The 21,694-nt window shown below is 37.3% G+C and overlaps 1 protein-coding gene across 2 annotated transcripts in view; it reads left to right on the top strand.

Annotated features, from left to right (window-relative positions):
• The window catches only part of FAM135B (family with sequence similarity 135 member B), a 193,293-nt gene that overhangs the window by 126,855 nt on the left and 44,744 nt on the right, over positions 1-21,694 (top strand). For both annotated transcript variants that reach the window (XM_063451034.1, XM_063451035.1), the window contains 3 exons: positions 1,597-1,646; positions 18,116-18,271; positions 19,392-19,465. In XM_063451034.1, coding sequence (XP_063307104.1) covers positions 1,597-1,646; positions 18,116-18,271; positions 19,392-19,465 — 280 coding nt within the window. The remainder of the gene's footprint in view (positions 1-1,596; positions 1,647-18,115; positions 18,272-19,391; positions 19,466-21,694) is intronic.

Raw genomic sequence — 21,694 nt, forward strand, 5'->3', positions numbered from 1 at the left:
TTAGTGCATATAGTTAATGGTACACACAGTTTTTTTTAACTGATCAGCACGTTTTACATTTTAATACAAAGTAAGTGAGCTGGAAACAAAGATAAGTGGTAAATTTCAGCAAAAGGTCTGTTTTAACCTAAATGTGATAGTCATTGCTCAATCTCTTAGATTTAGTACAAAAATAAAATATCCTGCAATTAATCTATACTTTCTATAATACTTTAATCTGCAAATTGCTGCCAGTAATGTATTGCAGATCAGTATCAGTACAGTTCTGGCAGGGTTTTTCTAAATACGTTAACAGGCAAATTACAGATTGTTGACACCAAATGTAAGCAGAGGCCCCCACATGTGCCCATTCTAATTGAAATGGTGAGAAGCTGTTTTCATTGACTGCGTCCCTTTAATGCCGCATTACTTTGCAGACAGAGTCCTTTCCCGTCCTCATGGGATCCAATTAATACTACCAGTCCAGTCCATCATAGTGCATAACTACGGATTTAGAAATAATTATTGCATAATTAACCATCTGAAGTGCACCTATTTGGAAGATGGAATTTTACCCGTTATGTAATTTTTGTGCACACTGGTAAAGTGCATATGCATTGTCTATCTGTTTTGTTTGTGGTTTCTATATTATGGTCCTACCTTCTGATTCTTCTCAATGAGTCAGTGGTTTTCCATGGTAACTCATAGTAATGCTATGAATCACTAACAGAACTTGAATTTCGATAGTTAGCACCCACTGGAGGTACAGATCACAGGGTCCTTTATGCTCACTTGGGGGCGTTCTGGGCATGCTGGGGTGATCATTGTATCTCCTTAAACAGCCTATTTCGGTCTGGCAGCCTCTTGTGCCATACCAAGGCACCACGCATGCCATTGATGACACTTGTGCCATAGATTTAAGACCCTTCTCTATGCCATGGATAAATGGAAATAAATGTCTCTCACTATGCTCCATGTCATGGATAAACTGAATTAACTGTCCCCCACAACACTGGATACAGTATATCACAAAGCAGTGTGTACATGTGGGGATGTTGGGATGTCATGCTCTACTGTAGAATTTGAAGGTTTATTTACTAAAGTAAAAAAATTCAAAGTGAATTAGAAATCCAAAAGACCAGAGCAGCTAACTAAGAGAATGTTTCCACTTTGGCTACACAGTATTGACCTTATCTTTGGAATTCCCTTTGAATTCTCCCTTTAATGGATAACCCTGTTAATCTATTCATTCGCTGAGACATTTTGCTAGCACATATCATAGATTACATTGCCAGAGGAGGACATTGCCCTCCACTCAACTGTGGAGGACCGACCCCCTTTAAATGTTCTCTTCAGTTCTCACTTACAAACTATCCAGAGTAATGGACTGGTTTTATAGAATCTATTAGTGTGAACTTCATGATCCAATTCAAATTGCCTTCTGCTGTTTATGACCTTATTTGTCTTTGCATTCCTAGTATTGTGCATTTTAATACGCACTTCATTTAAATTCATCCTTAATTAATCACACATTTGACTGTGTCTAGAACAGTGTTTGTCCAACCGTCCCCTGTCATTGCATTGTATGAATGAATAATGTACTGCTTTGTTTTCCAGAGGAGCTGGTGACAGAAACCACATTATCGCAACTCTGCAACCAGCTGCAGGTAATGGCTAGAGTTTCTCAATCCTACCGTAGAACCCATTAACACAGCAGCCAGGGACAGTGCACCTCACTCCAACGTCACTAACTATAACTTACAGTATGTTCAGCCTAGCATCATACTAAATGTAATACACATAATGGAGAATGAGCATCAAAAGGGGTGTGATTTGCACTAGCTAGAGCTAGTGTTGTATGATTTATTTAGAGCAGGAGGACATGTATAAAATATAACATTGTGATGTTGTTGAATGATATATATTCAATTAGAGGGTTCCTGTTTGTAGTTGGATTAGTAAATCCCTTATTTGTGTTTTGCGATGGTTAAAAATCAAGTAAACTCTTCTTTATTCCAGTGCCAGGACAGAGTCTCCTCAATACAGCTCCTATATATCTCCTGTGAAGTCATCACTACTGATAACTTGCATTCATTCAGATGCTTTTCGTAGAGAAGCATTGGAACACAGAGATCATGAGCTGAAATATCTGCAATCTGTCAGCAATGCTTCTCATATAACTAAAAGTTAAAGCAAGTGAGACAGAAAACCTTCTCGGCTGTTACTAAGGTGTTGATTTAAAAAAAAGTGTTGATTTATTTTTATAAAATAAGCCAGAGAGGACATGTTAAGCCCTAGTGCTTTAGGGGACCCAATTGTACTTTAAATGATTGAATATAAATTACAAAAGGCAGTGTTTACATGTCCCCTAGGGACAGCTCCACATGGCCACTCCTCAGATGGCCACTGGAGGTGCTTCCTGGCTCAGGGCTGCACAGTAGGCAGCAGTTTCATTCAGCGTCTCCACGCTCTGCATGAGGACGCTGAATTTTCCTCATAGAGATGCATGGATTCAATGCATCTCTATGAGGAGGTGCTGATTGGCCAAAATGGCATGTGGTCCCGACCCCTTAATGATTTTAGCCAATCCAATGCTTTCCCCATCCGAAAGCATTGGATTGGCTAAAAATCAGCAATTCTGATGATGTCACCAAGGGGGAGGAGCTAGCGCCAGCGGACCCATGCGGCACTGGAATTAAGGTGAGTTTTAATTCCTTTTAAGCGGGATAAGGGGGGGGGGGGCAAGCCACCTAAATGGTGGATTTAACACTACAGCGTCAGAAATACATGTTTGTATTTCTGACCCTATAGTGTTCCTTTAAGATGAGAATAGCTGTTACAGAGCGCTGAACACAGACAGTCCGCATCAGTCAGTCTGTGCTATGAAGGTGATAGCTTGATGACTTTCCATGCCACTAAACTGTGAGTTTTAGACTAACTATAGGTATGATTTGTAAACAACATTTATTTGCAATGAAGCAGATTGTGTGTACACGATTGCGCAGTATGAATGCATACTCTGTCAATTGTGTACATCCGAGTGCCGAAGTAGTTAAAATCCCCTGTTTCTGGCTATGACCATCTTCTCTCACCAATCTCCTCCTAATTATACCCCTAGCCATATCCAAGATTTCAGCAATATTTCAACTGATCAAATGCAGCTTTGAGTAATATTTCAGTGACATGTCATGAGAAACCATTTTTACTTCTGCATTTTTCACATTATCGGGTTTATTTACTGAAGTGAGGTCAATGTGAACTTCAAATTCAAGGTCAAAGAGATGAATTTGAAAAATTATTAAAGTTATTTTTGTTATTTTGGCAATTACATGTGAAATTAACTTTGAATTCTCTCTGAATTCTCTCTCTAGTAAATAACACTGTAGGTGCACAGTTTACATTTTAAAACAGTAAATATCATTCTTTTGACCCATCATTGTTCATAGCCATCTGAGATAGTAACAATTAGCTAATAAAATAATTTCTCGATAAATGTAAAAAAAGCATAGGCTAGAGTAAGAGAAATAAAATCGATACTACGGAGAAATAAAGTGATTTGCGCACACAGAAGAAAATGTGAATTTTACCTTACACACAGGGTATTCTTAGATATTCACACTACAAATTGTTTGTAACACCTATATACAGATAATTAAAATACACATAGTGTAAACTGTATAAAACAAATAATGTTTTAAAAGAGAGTATTTCTTCAAACTCACAATTTTCAGAGCCCATTCAAAGTTGGCTCTAAACTTATAGCGCTTATCATCTCATCCTTGAGACATCCAATAGTGGTAAAACGTATACATTCACAGGAATTTCGGACTGGCAGATTGCAGCAATACCGCGTTTCAACCTCTAGGTCTTTCTCAAGTGCATATAATTTCATACTGGGCTTAGAAGCCCTTATATATATACAAGACAAACAAATAATATAATTAGTAATAGTAAATACCTGTGAAAAAATTCCCACCCATATCCAAATATGGTCATAGCCAGAAGTGTCACGCCAACCTCAAAATGGCTGCACCTCCAGCTATGTACCTCTATCTCCAGCCCTCCCCAACATGTCCGACATCACAGTCAACCACAATAGATCATAAAGTTCCAATTCGTTGATCCTTTGGTCCTGCTGCCGTCGCGTCATTTCCTTTAGTGACGTCATGGTACATTCCGATTCGTCACTACCGGTCACATGTGTTGCGGGGTTTCTTCCGGTCTATTGCAGCTTCCCAGTTGATTCCGGCGCATATGTGTCCATCATTAGAAAGGGCAATTTGCCAATAGTTTATATTGCATAACGGCATAAATCAGAGGAAGAGAAAAAATATATATAAAAAGCGGAAAAACAAAGATATTAATATCCACTTTTAAATTATACGTACAATGTTTAACATTTTTAATATAAACATCACATCTGTATGTATTTAAAAGCAAAAACATGCAAATAGAAGAAAAGAAGAAAGGGGGTGGATTAAAACCAGGGTGAATATACAAATATCAAGGAGATTTTCAAAATAATATAAAACACCTCATTTAGTATGATTCTACAGTCTTCATCTAAAAAAATAATTAAAAATACTAATCCTAAAAAAATATATATAAAAACCTTCATAAAATGCTATTGATCTCAAAATCAATATTGAGACCCAAGGGTGATAAAGTGCGCATTTCAAAAATCCACTTTACTTCTTGGGTACTCAATTTTTTGGGGAGATCCCCTCCTCTCCAATGGGACTCTATCTTGTCTATAGCAAAGAAGTTTAAAAATCTAGGGTCTGAATTATGTTTCTCCAGAAAGTGCTTAGATACACTGTGGTTTGTAAAGCCTTTTTTAATATTTCTAACATGCTCGCTTATCCGTACTTTCAGTGGCCTCGCTGTTTTACCCAAATATTGAAGGCCACATGTGCAATTTAGCAGGTATATAAAAAATTTTGAGTGCCATTTAATCATGGGCTTGATTTTAAATTCTTTTTTGGTGCTAAAAGATTTAAAAACCATTACATTTTTCTCTTTCTTATCTGTACTTTTACACGCATTGCACATCCCACAGTGATAAAAACCTTGTTGCTTCTTCGACCAGTTTGTTAAAAAATTACTATCATTTTGAGGTGTTTGTTCTAAAAAACTTCTAGTTAAAATTTGCTTAAAATTCCTTGCTCCTCTAAAAATGAATTTGGGCTTTGAACCTAAAAAATCCTGTATTTCCTCATCCTGGTTTAGGATGTCCCAATTTGTATTTATAATCTTTTTAATCGCACCTACATTGCTCGAGTAGTTAAAAATAAAAGGGATCTGTTCCTTTTTCTTGTCTGTTGACACATTTAACCTCTTCTTATATTTCAGAAGGGGAAATCTGTTTAATGCAGATATTTCCTGGATCTGGGTATATAAGACCTTCTTACCATACCCTTTTAGTATGAATTGTTTTTTTAAAAGATCTGCCTGATCTGAAAAATCTTGTTGGTTTGTACAATTCCTACGTAACCTTAGGAATTGTCCCCTGGGCATGTTTGACAACCAGGGTTTGTGATGGCAGCTACTGACCTTAATGTAACTGTTAATATTGACTTGTTTAAAAAAAGTGCGAGTGGTTAAAAAATTATTACAAACATAAATATTAAGATCTAAAAAATCAATGCTTGTGTCACTCACACTATTTGTTAAATGAATCCCCCAATCATTGTGATTAAGAGAGTTAAATTTTTTTAAAAAAAAAGACCACCAGACCCCTTCCAAATAATACCAATGTCGTCAATGTATCTTTTATATAGGACCAGGTTCGCACCAAAGCCATGCCCTTGGTAGATGAAAGTTCATTCCCAATATGCCATAAAAAGGTTGGCATAGCTCGGTGCGAACCTGGTCCCCATGGCTGTACCTCTAATCTGTAAAAAGAAGTTTCCTTTAAACCAAAAAAAGTTGTTATTTAAAATCATACGTATACCATCTAAAATAAAATTACGTTGGGTGGCATTATATTTTTTGGACTCCTGTAGATAAAAATCAGTCGCCTCACACCCCTTCTCATGTTTAATAATGGTATATAAACTGGTTACGTCGCATGTAATGAGGAGATAGTCATCTTCCCATTTAAAATCATTAAGAATATTAAGCAGACTCATTGAGTCCTGAAGATAGGAGGGACAATCTTTGACTAGAGGCTGAAGGTGAAAATCTATGTACTGGTTTTTATCACTGTGGGATGTGCAATGTGTGTAAAAGTACAGATAAGAAAGAGAAAAATGTAATGGTTTTTAAATCTTTTAGCACCAAAAAAGAATTTAAAATCAAGCCTATGATTACATGCCACTCAAAAAACATTATATACCTACTAAATTGCACATGTGGCCTTCAATATGTGGGTAAATCATCGAGGCCACTGAAGGTACAGATAAGCGAGCATGTTAGAAATATTAAAAAAGGCTTTACAAACCACAGTGTGTCTAAGCACTTTCTGGAGAAACATAATTCAGACCCTAGATTTTTAAACTTCTTTGCTATAGACAAGATAGAGTCCCATTGGAGAGGAGGGGATCTCCCGAAAAAATTGAGTACCCAAGAAGTAAAGTGGATTTTTGAAATGCGCACTTTATCACCCTTGGGTCTCAATATTGATTTTGAGATCAATAGCATTTTATGAAGGTTTTTATATATATTTTTTAGGATTAGTATTGTTAATTATTTTTTTAGATGAAGACTGTAGAATCATACTAATAGAGGTGTTTTATATTATTTTGAAAATCTCCTTGATATTTGTATATTCACCCTGGTTTTAATCCACCCCCTTTCTTCTTTTCTTCTATTTGCATGTTTTTGCTTTTAAATACATACAGATGTGATGTTTATATTAAAAATGTTAAACATTGTACGTATAATTTAAAAGTGGATATTAATATCTTTGTTTTTCCGCTTTTTATATATATTTTTTCTCTTCCTCTGATTTATGCCGTTATGCAATATAAACTATTGGCAAATTGCCCTTTCTAATGATGGACACATATGCGCCGGAATCAACTGGGAAGCTGCAATAGACCGGAAGAAACCCCGCAACACATGTGACCGGTAGTGACGAATCGGAATGTACCATGACGTCACTAAAGGAAATGACGCGACGGCAGCAGGACCAAAGGATCAACGAATTGGAACTTTATGATCTATTGTGGTTGACTGTGATGTCGGACATGTTGGGGAGGGCTGGAGATAGAGGTACATAGCTGGAGGTGCAGCCATTTTGAGGTTGGCGTGACACTTCTGGCTATGACCATATTTGGATATGGGTGGGAATTTTTTCACAGGTATTTACTATTACTAATTATATTATTTGTTTGTCTTGTATATATAAGGGCTTCTAAGCCCAGTATGAAATTATATGCACTTGAGAAAGACCTAGAGGTTGAAACGCGTTGTGCTGGTTATAGATTTTTATTTTGTGTATATATATATATATATATATACCTTTTATTTTAAAATACCTTTTGTTTGAAATAAAAAATATATATATATACATACCTGCCTTGGACTTTGCGGTATTGCTGCAATCTGCCAGTCCGAAATTCCTGTGAATGTATACGTTTTACCACTATTGGATGTCTCAAGGATGAGATGATAAGCGCTATAAGTTTAGAGCCAACTTTGAATGGGCTCTGAAAATTGTGAGTTTGAAGAAATACTCTCTTTTAAAACATTATTTGTTTTATACAGTTTACACTATGTGTGTGTTTTATTTATCTGTATATAGGTGTTACAAACTATTTGTAGTATGAATATCTAAGAATACCCTGTGTGTAAGGTAAAATTCACATTTTCTTCTGTGTGCGCAAATCACTTTATTTTTCCGACTATATCACATTTTAAGTGTAAATGGTGACATTACACTTAGGTGGTTTTAGCAGCACCAGATTTTATTGAGATTAGCACCACTGTGTCCTTTCTTCTGTTTTTTCTCTTATAAAATCGATACTACGCCTGACCATGCATTCTGGTTTGATGTATCTTTCCAGAGTTAGGGTGTTTTAGCAAAGGATAGCATTAACAAAATTAATATCTATTAAGAGGCGGCAGATAAAGCCTATCGGGAATCTCTGCCTATTCCTCTGTGCTGTGCTCTGCATTATGGATAGCACAGCCCCTTAATATGCTTAACATTTCAATTGATTAGTGATCTTTTAAATTACCACATTGGAGTCCAAGTTGTGACTAACTGTGCAATTAACATTTTAATGAATTTAATGTAAATGGTCCCGGACTCGATATTTGTATTCAGAGCTTGTTAGTGTATTTAACCCCTTAAGGACATGTGACATGTGTGACATGTCATGATTCCCTTTTATTCCAGAAGTTTGGTCCTTAAGGGGTTAAACAAGAGAGGTCAGTGTTACCCTGTTCTCTTCATATAACAAAGCCTTGTTGATGCTGATTTAAAGCAGAGACAATAGGATACATTTTTTTATTTATGGCACAATGCAAAAAAGACAAAACACACTGGCTGGCTGTTTTTTTTTATTTCGAGAAGAGTAAGTATAAAATATAGACTAAATCCATCTGAGAACCAAAAGTGTGTAAGCGCTATGGAATATAATACAGACAAAAAAGCAGGACTTAAACCAGTGATACAGAGAGATGTACACAAAATAAATAGTTACCAAAAAAGCGTGCTAGATTAGTCTGTAAACATAGAAAGAGACAAATAATAGTGCAGACTATCTGGACTAGACAAAAGTTAGAAAACAAGGGGAAATGAGGAAAAAAACTTGTATATACCAGAGCCCTATCACCCCTGGCTCTGGGTATTCAAGGCTCATCTGGAGAGGGGGTATCCCCACACTGAAGATAACTCCAAGCAGTATATCCACTGATAGCTTGATAATGCTGTTCAAATAGAGGATAGAGGGAGGAAGGACCTCCAACTGAATAGTATCAAAAGTAATTTATTGTAAGACAAAAGTTAAAACCCTTACTTGGTAAGTGGTGGGTTATGCTAGCAAAGCTACCCACATAAAAGCCTATAAAACGGCAAAACGAAAGTCACTTCCTGGTTTCGTCCGTCCCGATCACGTGATCCGCTTCCGGGTCCGCCTCTCAAGTGACGCATGTGTGACGTATTTTGCCCGCCTCCACAGGCTTCCTTTGACGTCACGCATACATCACTGGAGAGGCGGACCCGGAAGAGGATCACGTGATCGGGACGGACGAAACCAGGAAGTGATCGGGCTGCTTTCTTACTTTTGACACTATTCAATTGGAGGTCCTGCCTCTCTCTATCCTCTATTTGCACAGCATTATCAAGCTATTAGTGGATATACTGCTTGGAGTTATCTTCAGTGTGGGGATACCCCCTCTCCAGAGGAGCCTTGAATACCAAAATCCATCTGAGGTTACTTATCATTAAATGCGATGCAAGTATTTTAATAAAATAACACTCTAAACATTTTGTATGTGAAATTAAAATAAAAGTAAAGGAATAAGCTGGAGGTCAACCCCATTTTAATATACTTCATACCACACAGGGCTTAACTTCCCACACGTAGGTTAGTTTGATTTCACCTTTCTATCCAGTGCATCCCAAAGCAGCCTAATTGAATGTAGTTCTGGAGACTGCATGAAGCTCAGTATGCTACCTGCCTTACCAAACTTAATTAAACCATGATATCGTAGCTGATCAAAATCATTGAAGATGGATGAAATTTAAATTATAAGTAACAACATGAAATAGACATGGATTAGTAATTAAGAGTTAAAAGGACATTCCAGGCATAAATACAACATTAATGCATTCTTTTATATGCTCTATAATGATTATATAACCAATAATATATCTAATATGAACATTAAATATAGAATGGAACAGATCCTCAATATTTAAAAAAAATATATAATTATAAAACTATTTAAAAAAAGAGGATAAATAAATAAAAAGGAAACACTAACAGAGATATTAGTTTCTCAATACTCCTAATTTTCTGCCACAATTAAAATGATTAAAATGAAGGACGGCTTTAACCTCTGCAATAGGCATAGGTGAAAATGGTGCTTTTAGTAAGATTGTAATTCCTACCTGCAAACACAATGTATAACCATGTATACATTATTACATTTAGCCCACAAGAAACGGAGAGATAACTTATCTTTCTGAGGGATCCATTTTATTTATTTTTATCTATAACATTTATTTATAAAATATTTTACCAGGAAAGATACATTGAGGTTTCTCTCGTTTTCAAGTATGTCCTGGGTCCACAAAACTTGGCATTGATACAATAGGGTACAATAAAATACAAAAACAATATTAATACACAATATATACAAAATGTAACATAAAACAGGTAGGAAATATATAATCAACCATGACATGTGCATTCTGTTTTGAGGTATGCAGAGAGGATTTTAGGCTTGGGGAAGATTTGAAAGTGTGCGGGAGGTCGTTCCATAATTGCGGTGCTCTGTAGGAAAAGGAGGATCGGGCTGCTTTCTTTTTTTGTATTGAGGTAGACTAAATAAAGTGCTGGTACTAGATCAGAGGTTATAGGAGGTGGGAACAGCCGGGGGAAACCATTCTACTCAGTTAGGGTGGGAGAAAAGCTCTTAAACACAAGGCTGTAAAAATGAAGGGTGCATCTAGATTCCAGCGACAACCAGTTTAGTTATTTTAGTATGTCACAATGGTGGGTCATGTAATTACATTGTAGCACAAATCAGCAGAACAAGTTATACAATGTATCAAGTTTATTAAGGTGGGCTAGCATTTGCTGTACAATCTTTTCCTTTACAGGCAGGATTTGTTTCTGTACAGGGCACCTAGTTTTAGATAAAGCCTAGATGCAAGTTTTTCTATGTGGAGGCCAAAAGATAGATTGGTGTCTAACAACATACCCAAGTATTTGGAACAGTGGACTGCGGTCAGTGTGCTATTTGATTTTGTTTTCATGGATAGATGGACATTGTTTAATTTGTGTAATTTAGGTACTGTTCCAAATATCTTTGTGACAGTTTTGTCAGTGTTTAGGAAGAGTTTGTTTTTTTGTGATTGACTTTTCTATCTCTGGTCTTGGAGCACAGCCTCAAGCTGCGGTAGATTGGATCTGCTCGCATAGATAACTGTGTCGTCTGCGTACATGTGTAGATTTGAGGATTTGCAGACATTAGCAGATCATTTATGAATAATGTAAATAGTAGGGGGCCGAGAATGGAACCTTTTGGGAACACCACACATGACTGGGAGAGGGAGTCGCTGTCAGAAATGGATACATATTGTGAGCGATCCGATACATATGATTGAAACCAGGTTAGCAGACAATCACAAATACCCAAGTTTTTTAGTTTGTGCAGTAAAATGTCATGGTCTACTGTGTCAAAGGCCTTTGCCAAATCAAGGAAAATAGCTCCAGTTATGTCTCCTTGTTCCATGCCATTTTGGACACAATACATGTGTCTCGAAAGGAGGAATCATGGTGGCAATCTACAAATCAGAAAGGGAGCAAACACCATGTATATGAGTGCAATGTTTGAAATATTAACAAATAAACAAATACAAACTTAAAATGGATTAAAACGGTGTTTTGGATACACATTAAAGGATAGTTAATCCCGTTTGGCATATTTAAATTGGGCTATTTCTGTTCAGATTTTGTTTAAATTAAGTTAGTTGTTCCTTCTTTTGACTGATGCTAATTACACTGACTTTCAACAAACTAAAGGAACAAAATTACTACAAAAATAATTTAAACTGAATTGCTTACCATTAATTCAGAGTTTCGTCAATAAGTCTTAATTTGTATCCCATATTTCTGCACAGATGGAGGTTTTTCTTTCTGTTGTGCTAGCATATTCTGCTCCTTCATTTACATTCTCAGCAGTGGGTTCAAGCTATCCTTGAATGCTCCAATTTCTTATATATTTTTAACATGTCTAAGATGATTAAATTTGAAATCCAGCTAGCTACTTCAAAATCATATAGACGGCCAGATAGATGTGCCAACGGCAGTTTCAGCATTACTTGTAACATGACAGATTATCGTGTATTTGATATCAATTTGTGAATGTGCTATGGACAGGATGCTAGGCATTCTTAATCCAAAGGGGGTGAATGAGGGTCACACACAGTACTTACCTTACAATAATTTGCAGACCCATTAGATGCCTCCTTAAATAAATGAGTTTGGAAGACACCCAGAATGGATCACTTCCTATCTGCCCACTAACAGCCTCTCACACAGGAAATGCTTTGCAGGAAGAGCAGCAGGACTTTAATGAGTGATGAAGTTCTGCTATCAATCATAGGAGGGTGAATCATTTGCAAGTAACTCTTCAAATTCTACATGCCATAAATATCCCCTTTCTCTAAACCTAAATTTATCCACCCACTGAAGCAGACCCTCGTAGACACCACCATCTTCATCCTGGGGACTCTTTTCTGCTCCGAGTTCTTTATCTTCCTGGAGACTTGTCTCTGCTGTTTTAAAAAAAATACTAAGAAGTGACTAAGGAGTTGCCTTAAATGATTACGAGCAGGAAAAGTATTATAGTAAAATCTGTATAACAATACATTTCATATTATTATTATTATTATTATTATTATTATTATTATGATATTTATAGAGCGCCGTCAAATTCTGCAGCGCTTTACAATGGGTGGATGAACAGACATGTAGTTGTAACCAGACAAGTTGGACAAGTTGTATATCTATATTTTAGATATTTTGCTCATGTCTCTCACACAGGATATATACAGATGTGCAGAAATCTAAACTACATTCTAATATGCAAATCTTGCATTCTCCTAAAACCATATTCTGCTTTGACCCACTTGTCGTCTGTGCTATTTTACATCATCTCCATCTGCTTGTTCTCTTTTCAGGTTACACTCATTTGCCTTAATGTTATACTATTACTTGAAATCTCTTCTCGTGCTTAGTTGGCCACTTTCCAATTTTCATTAACTCTTCTCTTTCTTAAAGGGACACTATAGTCACCTGAACAACTTTAGCTTAATGAAGCAGTTTTGGTGTATAGAACATGACCCTGCAGCCTCACTGCTCAATCCTCTGCCATTTAGGAGTTAAATCCGTTTGTTTATGAACCCTAGTCACACCTCCCTGCATGTGACTTGCACAGCCTCCCATAAACACTTCCTGTAAAGAGAGCCCTATTTAGGCTTTCTTTATTGCAAGTTCTGTTTAATTAAGATTTTCTTATCCCCTGCTATGTTAATAGCTTGCTAGACCCTGCAAGAGCCTCCTGTATGTGATTAAAGTTCAATTTAGAGATTGAGATACCATTATTTAAGGTAAATTACATCTGTTTTAAAAGTGAAACCATTTTTTTTCCATGCAGGCTCTGTCAATCATAGCCAGGGGAGGTGTGGCTAGGACTGCATAAACAGAAACAAAGTCCTAAATGGCAGTGAATTGAACAGTGAAATTGCAGGGGAATGATCTATACACTAAAACTGCTTTATTTAGGTGACTATAGTGTTCCTTTAAGTGTTGCTTCATCTGACATAGGCCTTGATAATATTTTTTGATAAGCATTGTAAATGACTTCATATTTTTTGTCAAAAATGTTAAAATAATTCAAAATTTAGAATATCAAAACAATATATAATTTTAAAAAAAATATATATAAACATATTTTTCAAAATATGAAATCATTTTATGTACATCCAAAAATATTAACTGATTTGACAAGCTTATCCAAAAATATTACGTTGAAGCCATCGTTCAATCGTCATTCTGACCCTAGGTGATCTTCAGGGCCGTCTTTAATATGATTAGGACCCTGGGCAATGCATTTTCTTTGGCCCCCTGGGCCCTGCCCCTCCTATCCCTCCCCCCAATTACGCCCAATGTGCAATCACACTGACAGACGTACTGGCACATACAGACACAGACAGACATTAAGACATTCACAGATACACACAAATATATACTGGCAGACGTATTGACACACACACACAGACGCATACTGACACACACACACAGACGCATACTGACACACACACAGACGCATACTGACACACACACAGACGCATACTGACACACACACAGACGCATACTGACACACACACAGACGCATACTGACACACACACAGGCAGACGTACTGGCACATACACACAGACAGACATTAAAACATTCACAGATACATACTGACACACACATACACTGACACACAAATATATACTGGCAGACATACTGACACACAGACATACACACATACACACACAGGCACATACACTGACAGATATACTGACACACACAGACACATACACACACACACTGACAGATATACTGACACACACAGACACATACACTGACAGACGTATTGACACACACAGACATACATACACACACAGACACATACACTGACAGAAGTATTGACACACAGGCATACTGACATACACATAGACAGACATACTGACACACACAGGCCTACTGACATACACACACACAGACATACATACACAGACAGACATACTGACACACACAAACATACACACAAGCATACATTTAGCCACCCTCCAGGTTCTTACCTTTTCCTGGAGGGTGGTTTCCCTGGGGTCCAGTGGCAGGCTGAGGCAGATGGGAGTTTTCCTCTGGAACTCCCCTCCCTGCCATTCTCCTCCCGCGCGGCTGTGTTCTCCGTCCACTTCCTCCCAGCCGGTACAGGAAGGGGCCCGGTCGCACTGTTTAAGCGTCACAGCGCCAGACCGGGCCCCTGCTCACACATGCTCTCCGGGTGGCCCTTAGTGCATGAGCCACCCGGGGAGCCTCCTCGGCGTGCGGACCGGTGCGGCTCTGTTCAGCCGCACCGCCGGGTCCAAGGGGGGCTGCGCAAATCGCGGGGCCCACGGGGCAGCTGCTCTGGGCCCCCCAGGAGCAACTGGGCCCGGGGCAGCTGCCCCGTTTGCCCCGCGTTAAAGACGGCCCTGGTGATCTTCTCCGACTGTCCTACTTTCTTTATTCTCCCTACCCCACCAGTGTTCCCATTCTTTGAACCTGCCCTTTGCTTTATCTAGTCTGACACTACCTGATCCTAATGTTTAATGTGCTTATTTATGTCTATAATCTGTGTGAAGAATCCTTGGTAAGGGTCATTTTATATGAATTATAAAATAAATACATTAATAACAATGATGTCTTAATCAGATGGAAAACAAGGGACTAATTTCAGCGTGTACCAATACACAAATGCATTTGTCACAGGGGCAATGCTGACACGCTTCTTTGAATTACAAGTGTAAACATCACATTCCATTTTAATTATGTTTTAATGAGTGTGTAATTAATGGGCTAAAAATAGAAGACATTTAATCACCAATCTTAATTAAAGCATAGGTAAATATGTTCTCTGTTATAATATTGGCTGGTGTATTTCCAGCAGGCAATCTTACAAAAGCATCTTCTAAGATGACCACAAATGGGGAAACATCGCCATCCAGTGACAAAAAAGCATTATGAAAAATATAAGCATGTGAGACATTGGATGTAGAATTATAGTTTTTTTTTGTTTTTTTGCAGTGTTTAAGATAAGTACAAACAGGCTTGAGGTACCCCAATGGCATTCCTCACGCTTAGTTTTGCAGATTACATTGAGGTTATTGCCACAACATGCACAATTTTTGAAGTTTTAGACAGGATAGGTAATCAGAGGAGGGACAGGTAGAAAGAGACACATAAAATTCAAGCTGATTCGACTGATCCCATGGCATAAACATACAAAGTGCTCTATGCCAAAGGAGCTTGTAAATGAAGTGCAACAAAGTGTATAATAATATGCAATAAAGTGCAACAAAGTGTGTGTTGATAATATAAGCAGCTACCACACAATATAGGTACTCTCCACCTTATTATAAGAACATAAAACAGCAGTGACTATATGTTCAAGGTGAACTAATAGTAACAAGTGGTAAGCACTTAATAGAATAAAGGCTTTCCCTAAAAGGTTAAGCAGCACAATCAGAATGATAATTGGACAAATTGGATATTCCGATCACGTAGGCTTTGGTATATTGAGGTAGAGTTCAATGATTTATTCTCATATATATGGATATCCTTGTATGTATGGAGACAACAAAAGGGGGGGGGGGTTGGGGAGTATAGCCAGATGTGGGGCATTAACTCTTAAAATACAAGAGTAAGTACAAACACACAGTGAACCTCTCACCTTTATAGGTGCCCTAGACCGGGCACCTGGTATAACAGCATGTGTATCACTTAGAGGGGATACGGCCTTTCTTCAAGCAGCAGCAATGTTTTACATTCCATGGGACGTTTCCAAATATAATGCAATTTATTATTCAAAAAATTAAAATAAATTAACAAAAATAAACATATGCAAAAGTTTGTACAAACGTACCCACGTGGTGTAAAATCCAAGACACGTTTTGCTGGTCCGTTCTGGCTTACTGATTGAGAAAGCCGGAACAGACTAGTGAAACGTGTCTCGGCATTTGTGACCAAAAGTGCCAGAGCCCGCGTGCCACTCGTCTGGTCGGCTTAGCGGTCAGGCGTCCCCCTGCACCCCCAAATTTTATGTTAACACATCTTATTCTAAGTTTTAAAGTCAATTTTCTATCACTGAACATCCTCCTAGATGATAAAAAAAAACAGTTATGACTAAAAGACTCTGTGGCAATACATTGTTACGCAGGCATTGTGCTAATGAAACTGTAAACAAATGGAGAGATTAAATGTTAAATGTGGAAACGTTATACCTTAATTCTACCAGCACCAATGTAAAAAAAAAAAAAACTAGCACATTAAACAATGATTGCATTGCTTGCATTTCATTAATCACATTGTGGTCCCATCCAAGCAAAGGTGCTTATGGTCATCTAGCTATTTGTCTTAGTTATGAGTCTTAACTTAATTATAGAAACTAAGACATATATAGCTTGGGAGGGGTGGGGGGTGGGGAGGGGTGCTAGGCAGCTAGCCAGGGAATCCACAGTATGAGTCAGCATGTGACTGTTAGCTAATCCATCATGAGCTAATCAACTTGATTAAAGCAACACACCAGACTCCTAAGCACTTTAGCTTTCTAAAGTGCTTTATGTGTGAAGAATGTGTCCTCTTTTCTTTAGCCATTTTTTTTTTTAAATAATGCAGATTTCAATAGAAATGTGCATCTTACATCCCCCAGGTATCAATCAGACAACCGGTCCTGTTACTTCCTGGTTTGATTAGCTAAGTGGAGGCTAAGTGGAGGCAGTAAATTGCCCAGAGCACCTGACTTGCGCAGACTTCTCATTGAGCTGCATGGGAAGTCTGTGATTGGACACTCACACAAAATTTGGGCGGGATTAGAAGGGAGGGCTTGTAAAGGCTGCAGAGATCTATTTTTAGATATACCCTGCATATTTAACCCCTTAAGGACACACGACATGTGTGACATGTCATGATTCCCTTTTATTCCAGAAGTTTGGTCCTTAAGGGGTTAAATGCACGCATGTTTTCATTCGGGGTATAGTTAGTAAACAGTGATTTTTAATTAGGCATAGGAGTGCCCCTTGAACCCAGACAACTAATCAGCACGCCCAGATATTTACAACAAGCATATGACTGTTAGCTTACCAGTTAACCTAGAAATAGCTACATGCGGCATGAACTGTTACTTAACCAGTGAACCAGGAAACATATATGTCTAGTGTGAAGTGAAAGCCTTTAAACCCATACACATTGCAGTCAGCAACCCAGTGGAACTAGGAACAGCCATATGTGGTACGGCTAACCAGTTAACCCAGATGTAGCTACAGCCAGCATGGAGTGTCAGCTAGCCAGTGAATCCAGTATTAGCCAACATAGATTGCTTGATTGCCTGGGCATGTAGATGCAGTTCTAGTTGCATGGTTTGTCAGCTAGCCATACACCACAGGAACATGATTTGTAATCTCTTTCATTCTCTACCATCATCCAAAATGAATACTAGACATGAAACATCTTAGAAGCAAATTGTCTTTACTATGTCTTGTAGGTTGTTTTTGTTCTAATTATTTTCTGTGTTCTAATTTTTTGTTCTTATCATTTACTTAATAAATTCCTCACAAATATTTTAATGACTTTTCTTTAAAATTGTCTATATTTTTTAATGTATTTTTTTTTGTTATTAAGTGTTATATGATGTTTATTTTAGATGCTGAACAGTCCAGAGATCATAATAGAGCAGGTACAAAAGGACATAGCATGGCTCTGCTCCCAGATTTTAGTAATCTGGACCCAGTTTCTAAAAGCTGTGACGCTCCAGTCTAATGTGACCACCTACCTCATGCAAGAACACCACACCTTAAGGGTAAATTGTTTATCTTATGAACAATATTTGATTTATACTGCGTACGTAATGATGTACTATCCTTACAATCTACCACACTGAAAAAAAAATGTGATTAATACATCTTAGACTGGGAGATTTCCTTTGTTATAAACTGAAGTTCATCCCAATTTGGGCCTATCAGGTGATCAGTCAAGTTCCAGAACTTTGAACCAAAATTTAGCAGAATCACAAACCAAGGGAAAGTGGCCAAGCCACTTGGTGATTCTGAATTCCGATCAGAGCATCATAAAAATAGGGGATTTAAAATGATGATTGATGGCTAGGGGAAACTCACTGAATGTTGATTTTATTCACAGATCAAATGAGAATTGACCAATAGAGGGAAGAGAGAAGGAGGAGTACAAAAATCTATATTTCTATATTTCTATATCATATTAATATATAGAATACAAATATAGATTTGTTTAGTGTTTCTCCTCTTTTTTTACTCTTGGTTATTTTTTCTCACTAGCTCTATGAACCAAATGGAGGGGAAATGTTCCTATCAATGTACTGCAAATCTATGTTTTGTATTTATTTATCAGTTCACCGATTGACCCATATTCCTGCCTTTTGATCCATCTGATTCGTTTTCTGAATCTGTTTTTCCTTACCGAAATTCTGCCAAGCCGAATCACAATATGGCCGAAATTTGGCCTTCTTAATATTTTTTTTATCTTCATAAAAAAATGTTCTGCTGAAATGAATTTTCTCGCCATGCATAAGTCTAATAGTTCTATAATTTATAATTTTATAATTCTATAAGTTCTATAATTTATAATTTTTTTTTTTTTTTTTTTAATTCACTGAGTAGCCTCTTGAACCAGGGTATACACAAGCTAAATTTTTGTTTTCTCTTGTAAGGCAAATCAAAATAAAACTTAGCCCATTTAGCCATGCTATACTCTTCTATCTTGTCCAGGTAGAAAAAAAATGAATTTCTCCTTAAACGTTACGTTTTGGTTAACATGACAGTTACTTATCCCAAGTTTTAATGCATGGTATATATTATTTTAATAACTTCTAGCGAAAGAAAACATATTTAACTATAAAATCATAAAGAGTGATTCACATCAGTTTTTTGTTTTGTTCGCTGCAGGTAAGAAGATTTTCAGAAGCGTTTTTCTACACAGAACATGAAAAACCAACTGTTGTTACTTTTCAGGAAAACCTGTGAGTATATTCGACTTAAAGGAACACTATAGTCACCTAAATGACTTTAGCTAAATAAGGCAGTTTTAGTGTATATATCATTCGCCTGCAATTTCACTGCTCAATTCACTGTCATTTAGGAGTTAAATCACTTTGTTTCTGTTTATGCAGCCCTAGCCACACCTCCCATGGCTATGATCGACAGAGCCTGCAAGAAAAAAAAAACTGGTTTCACTTTCAAACAGATGTAATTTAAATAATTGTATCTCAATCTCTAAATTGAACTTTAATCACATACAGGAGGCTCTTGCAGGGTCTAGCAAGCTATTAACATAGCAGGGGATAAGAAAATCTTAATTAAACAGAACCTGCAATAAAGAAAGCCTAAATAGGGCTCTCTTTACAGGAAGTGTTTATGGAAGGCTGTGCAAGTCACATGCAGGGAGGTGTGACTAGGGTTCATAAACAAAGGGATTTAACTCCTAAATGGCAGAGGATTGAGCAGTGAGGCTGCAGGGACATGATCTATACACCAAAACTGCTTCATTAAGCTAAAGTTGTTCAGGTGACTATAGTGTCCCTTTAATGTTGCCAGAATAACATGGTTTAAAATGAAATGCTGCATACTATCAGTAATGTCAGAAACATAATCTATCCAACACCTTTCATCATTTTTGAATCAATTTAGAAAAACTGTAAAACATGTTTTGTTTGTTTTCCAGTCATAGTAAATGTCCTAGTCAAGAGGCATGAGGAGTAAAACTTGCATTAGTTATAATTTTTCTGTCCTGAACTAATACCCTCTCTCCATTTCTCCTTCCAAGCTTTTTACCTGAGGGAAAGAATAAATTAATGAGAACTGAAGCATGTTCAAATTCTCCAAAAAAATAGTCAAGTTGTTTGTAGACATTTGCATAAATTATATTTTTGATATATATTCATTAGTTTTACTTTCTCCAGTCACATAGAAAATTAGCTTTCAGAACTAAAAATAATCTTAATGTCTGTAGTAGCAGATGCTCTACACTGTCAGAATTACAAAGCTACCATTCTATGCCTGTAAAATTCATTTGAGCAGATGCAAAGCTTACTATAAATCATCTGTTGTGTGAAAAGAGACAGGATGATAAAAAAAAATTGCAAACAGCTGAGTGGCTCGCTTAGACTGGAAGTTAAATATAACTGAAACATAGCAATATGGTACAGTGCACACACAAAAATGGGAATTTGTAGGAATTCAAAGTGAATTTTACATGTTAAGCTTTCATACCCAAACTGAACATTTATATGACTTGGAAAATGTTTTGTATAGCGTAAAATGTTAAATCTACTTTAAAACTTTTACAATTCACAATTTAGTAAATAACATGCATAAAGTTTTAAATCTCGCAATGCTATAATTCTCAGTTACAAATATTAAAGTGTTATACTTTCCAACATTGGTCAATCATTTTATGCTTAATGGTAAATTAATTGAAATTAAATTTAAAGGGATACTGTAGTGCCAGGAATACAAAGCTGTATTCCAGACACTATCGCTGCCCATGCCTTCCCCCTCCCTCATGCCCTTCCCCGGTTATTAAAGGGTTAAAAACCCTTTATTTACTTACCCGATCACAGCGGCAATCTCCGTCAGTGCTGGGTCGACGCTCCGCCGCCTCTGACGTCCCGCTACAAGCGGACGCTAATGCACTTGTGCTGCAAATGCTGTGCGTGCTTTAGACCTCACCATAGGGAAGCATTGAATCACTGCTATTCTATGGGAAAAAATCGGAAGCTGGATGTCCTCATGCAGAGCGTGAGCACGTCCATCATCAGTTACTGGACCAAAGGTCTGTTTCGATCCAGGAAACGCCCCTCCCCCCAGTGGCTGTCTGGTAGACAGCCATTGGACACAGACTTAGTGATGCGATGTTTACCATTGCAGCACTAAGTACAATAAGGACACTGCACCCTGACCACTTTAGTTAGCCTTAGTGGCCTGGGTGTCTACAGTGTCCCTTTAATGCTAAATACTTCAAGATTACTCTTTGAAAATGATTTGCAAGTCCAGTGATTACATTTAAAAAGAATAAAGAGTAAAGAAGATATTTATGTTGTTAGTCCTGTAGGATGTAACAGGTTAATGTATGTGCATGTTCATAGGCAAACTAACAAAACAAAAAAAAGGGGAATTGCAAAATTAGTATGGCAACACTTTTTCCAATTTCTAGATATTACAGTTTTTTTTTATTTTCCATTTTTCAAGCA

Source organism: Pelobates fuscus, chromosome 4, assembly GCF_036172605.1.
Source record: "Pelobates fuscus isolate aPelFus1 chromosome 4, aPelFus1.pri, whole genome shotgun sequence".
NCBI lineage: Eukaryota > Metazoa > Chordata > Amphibia > Anura > Pelobatidae > Pelobates > Pelobates fuscus.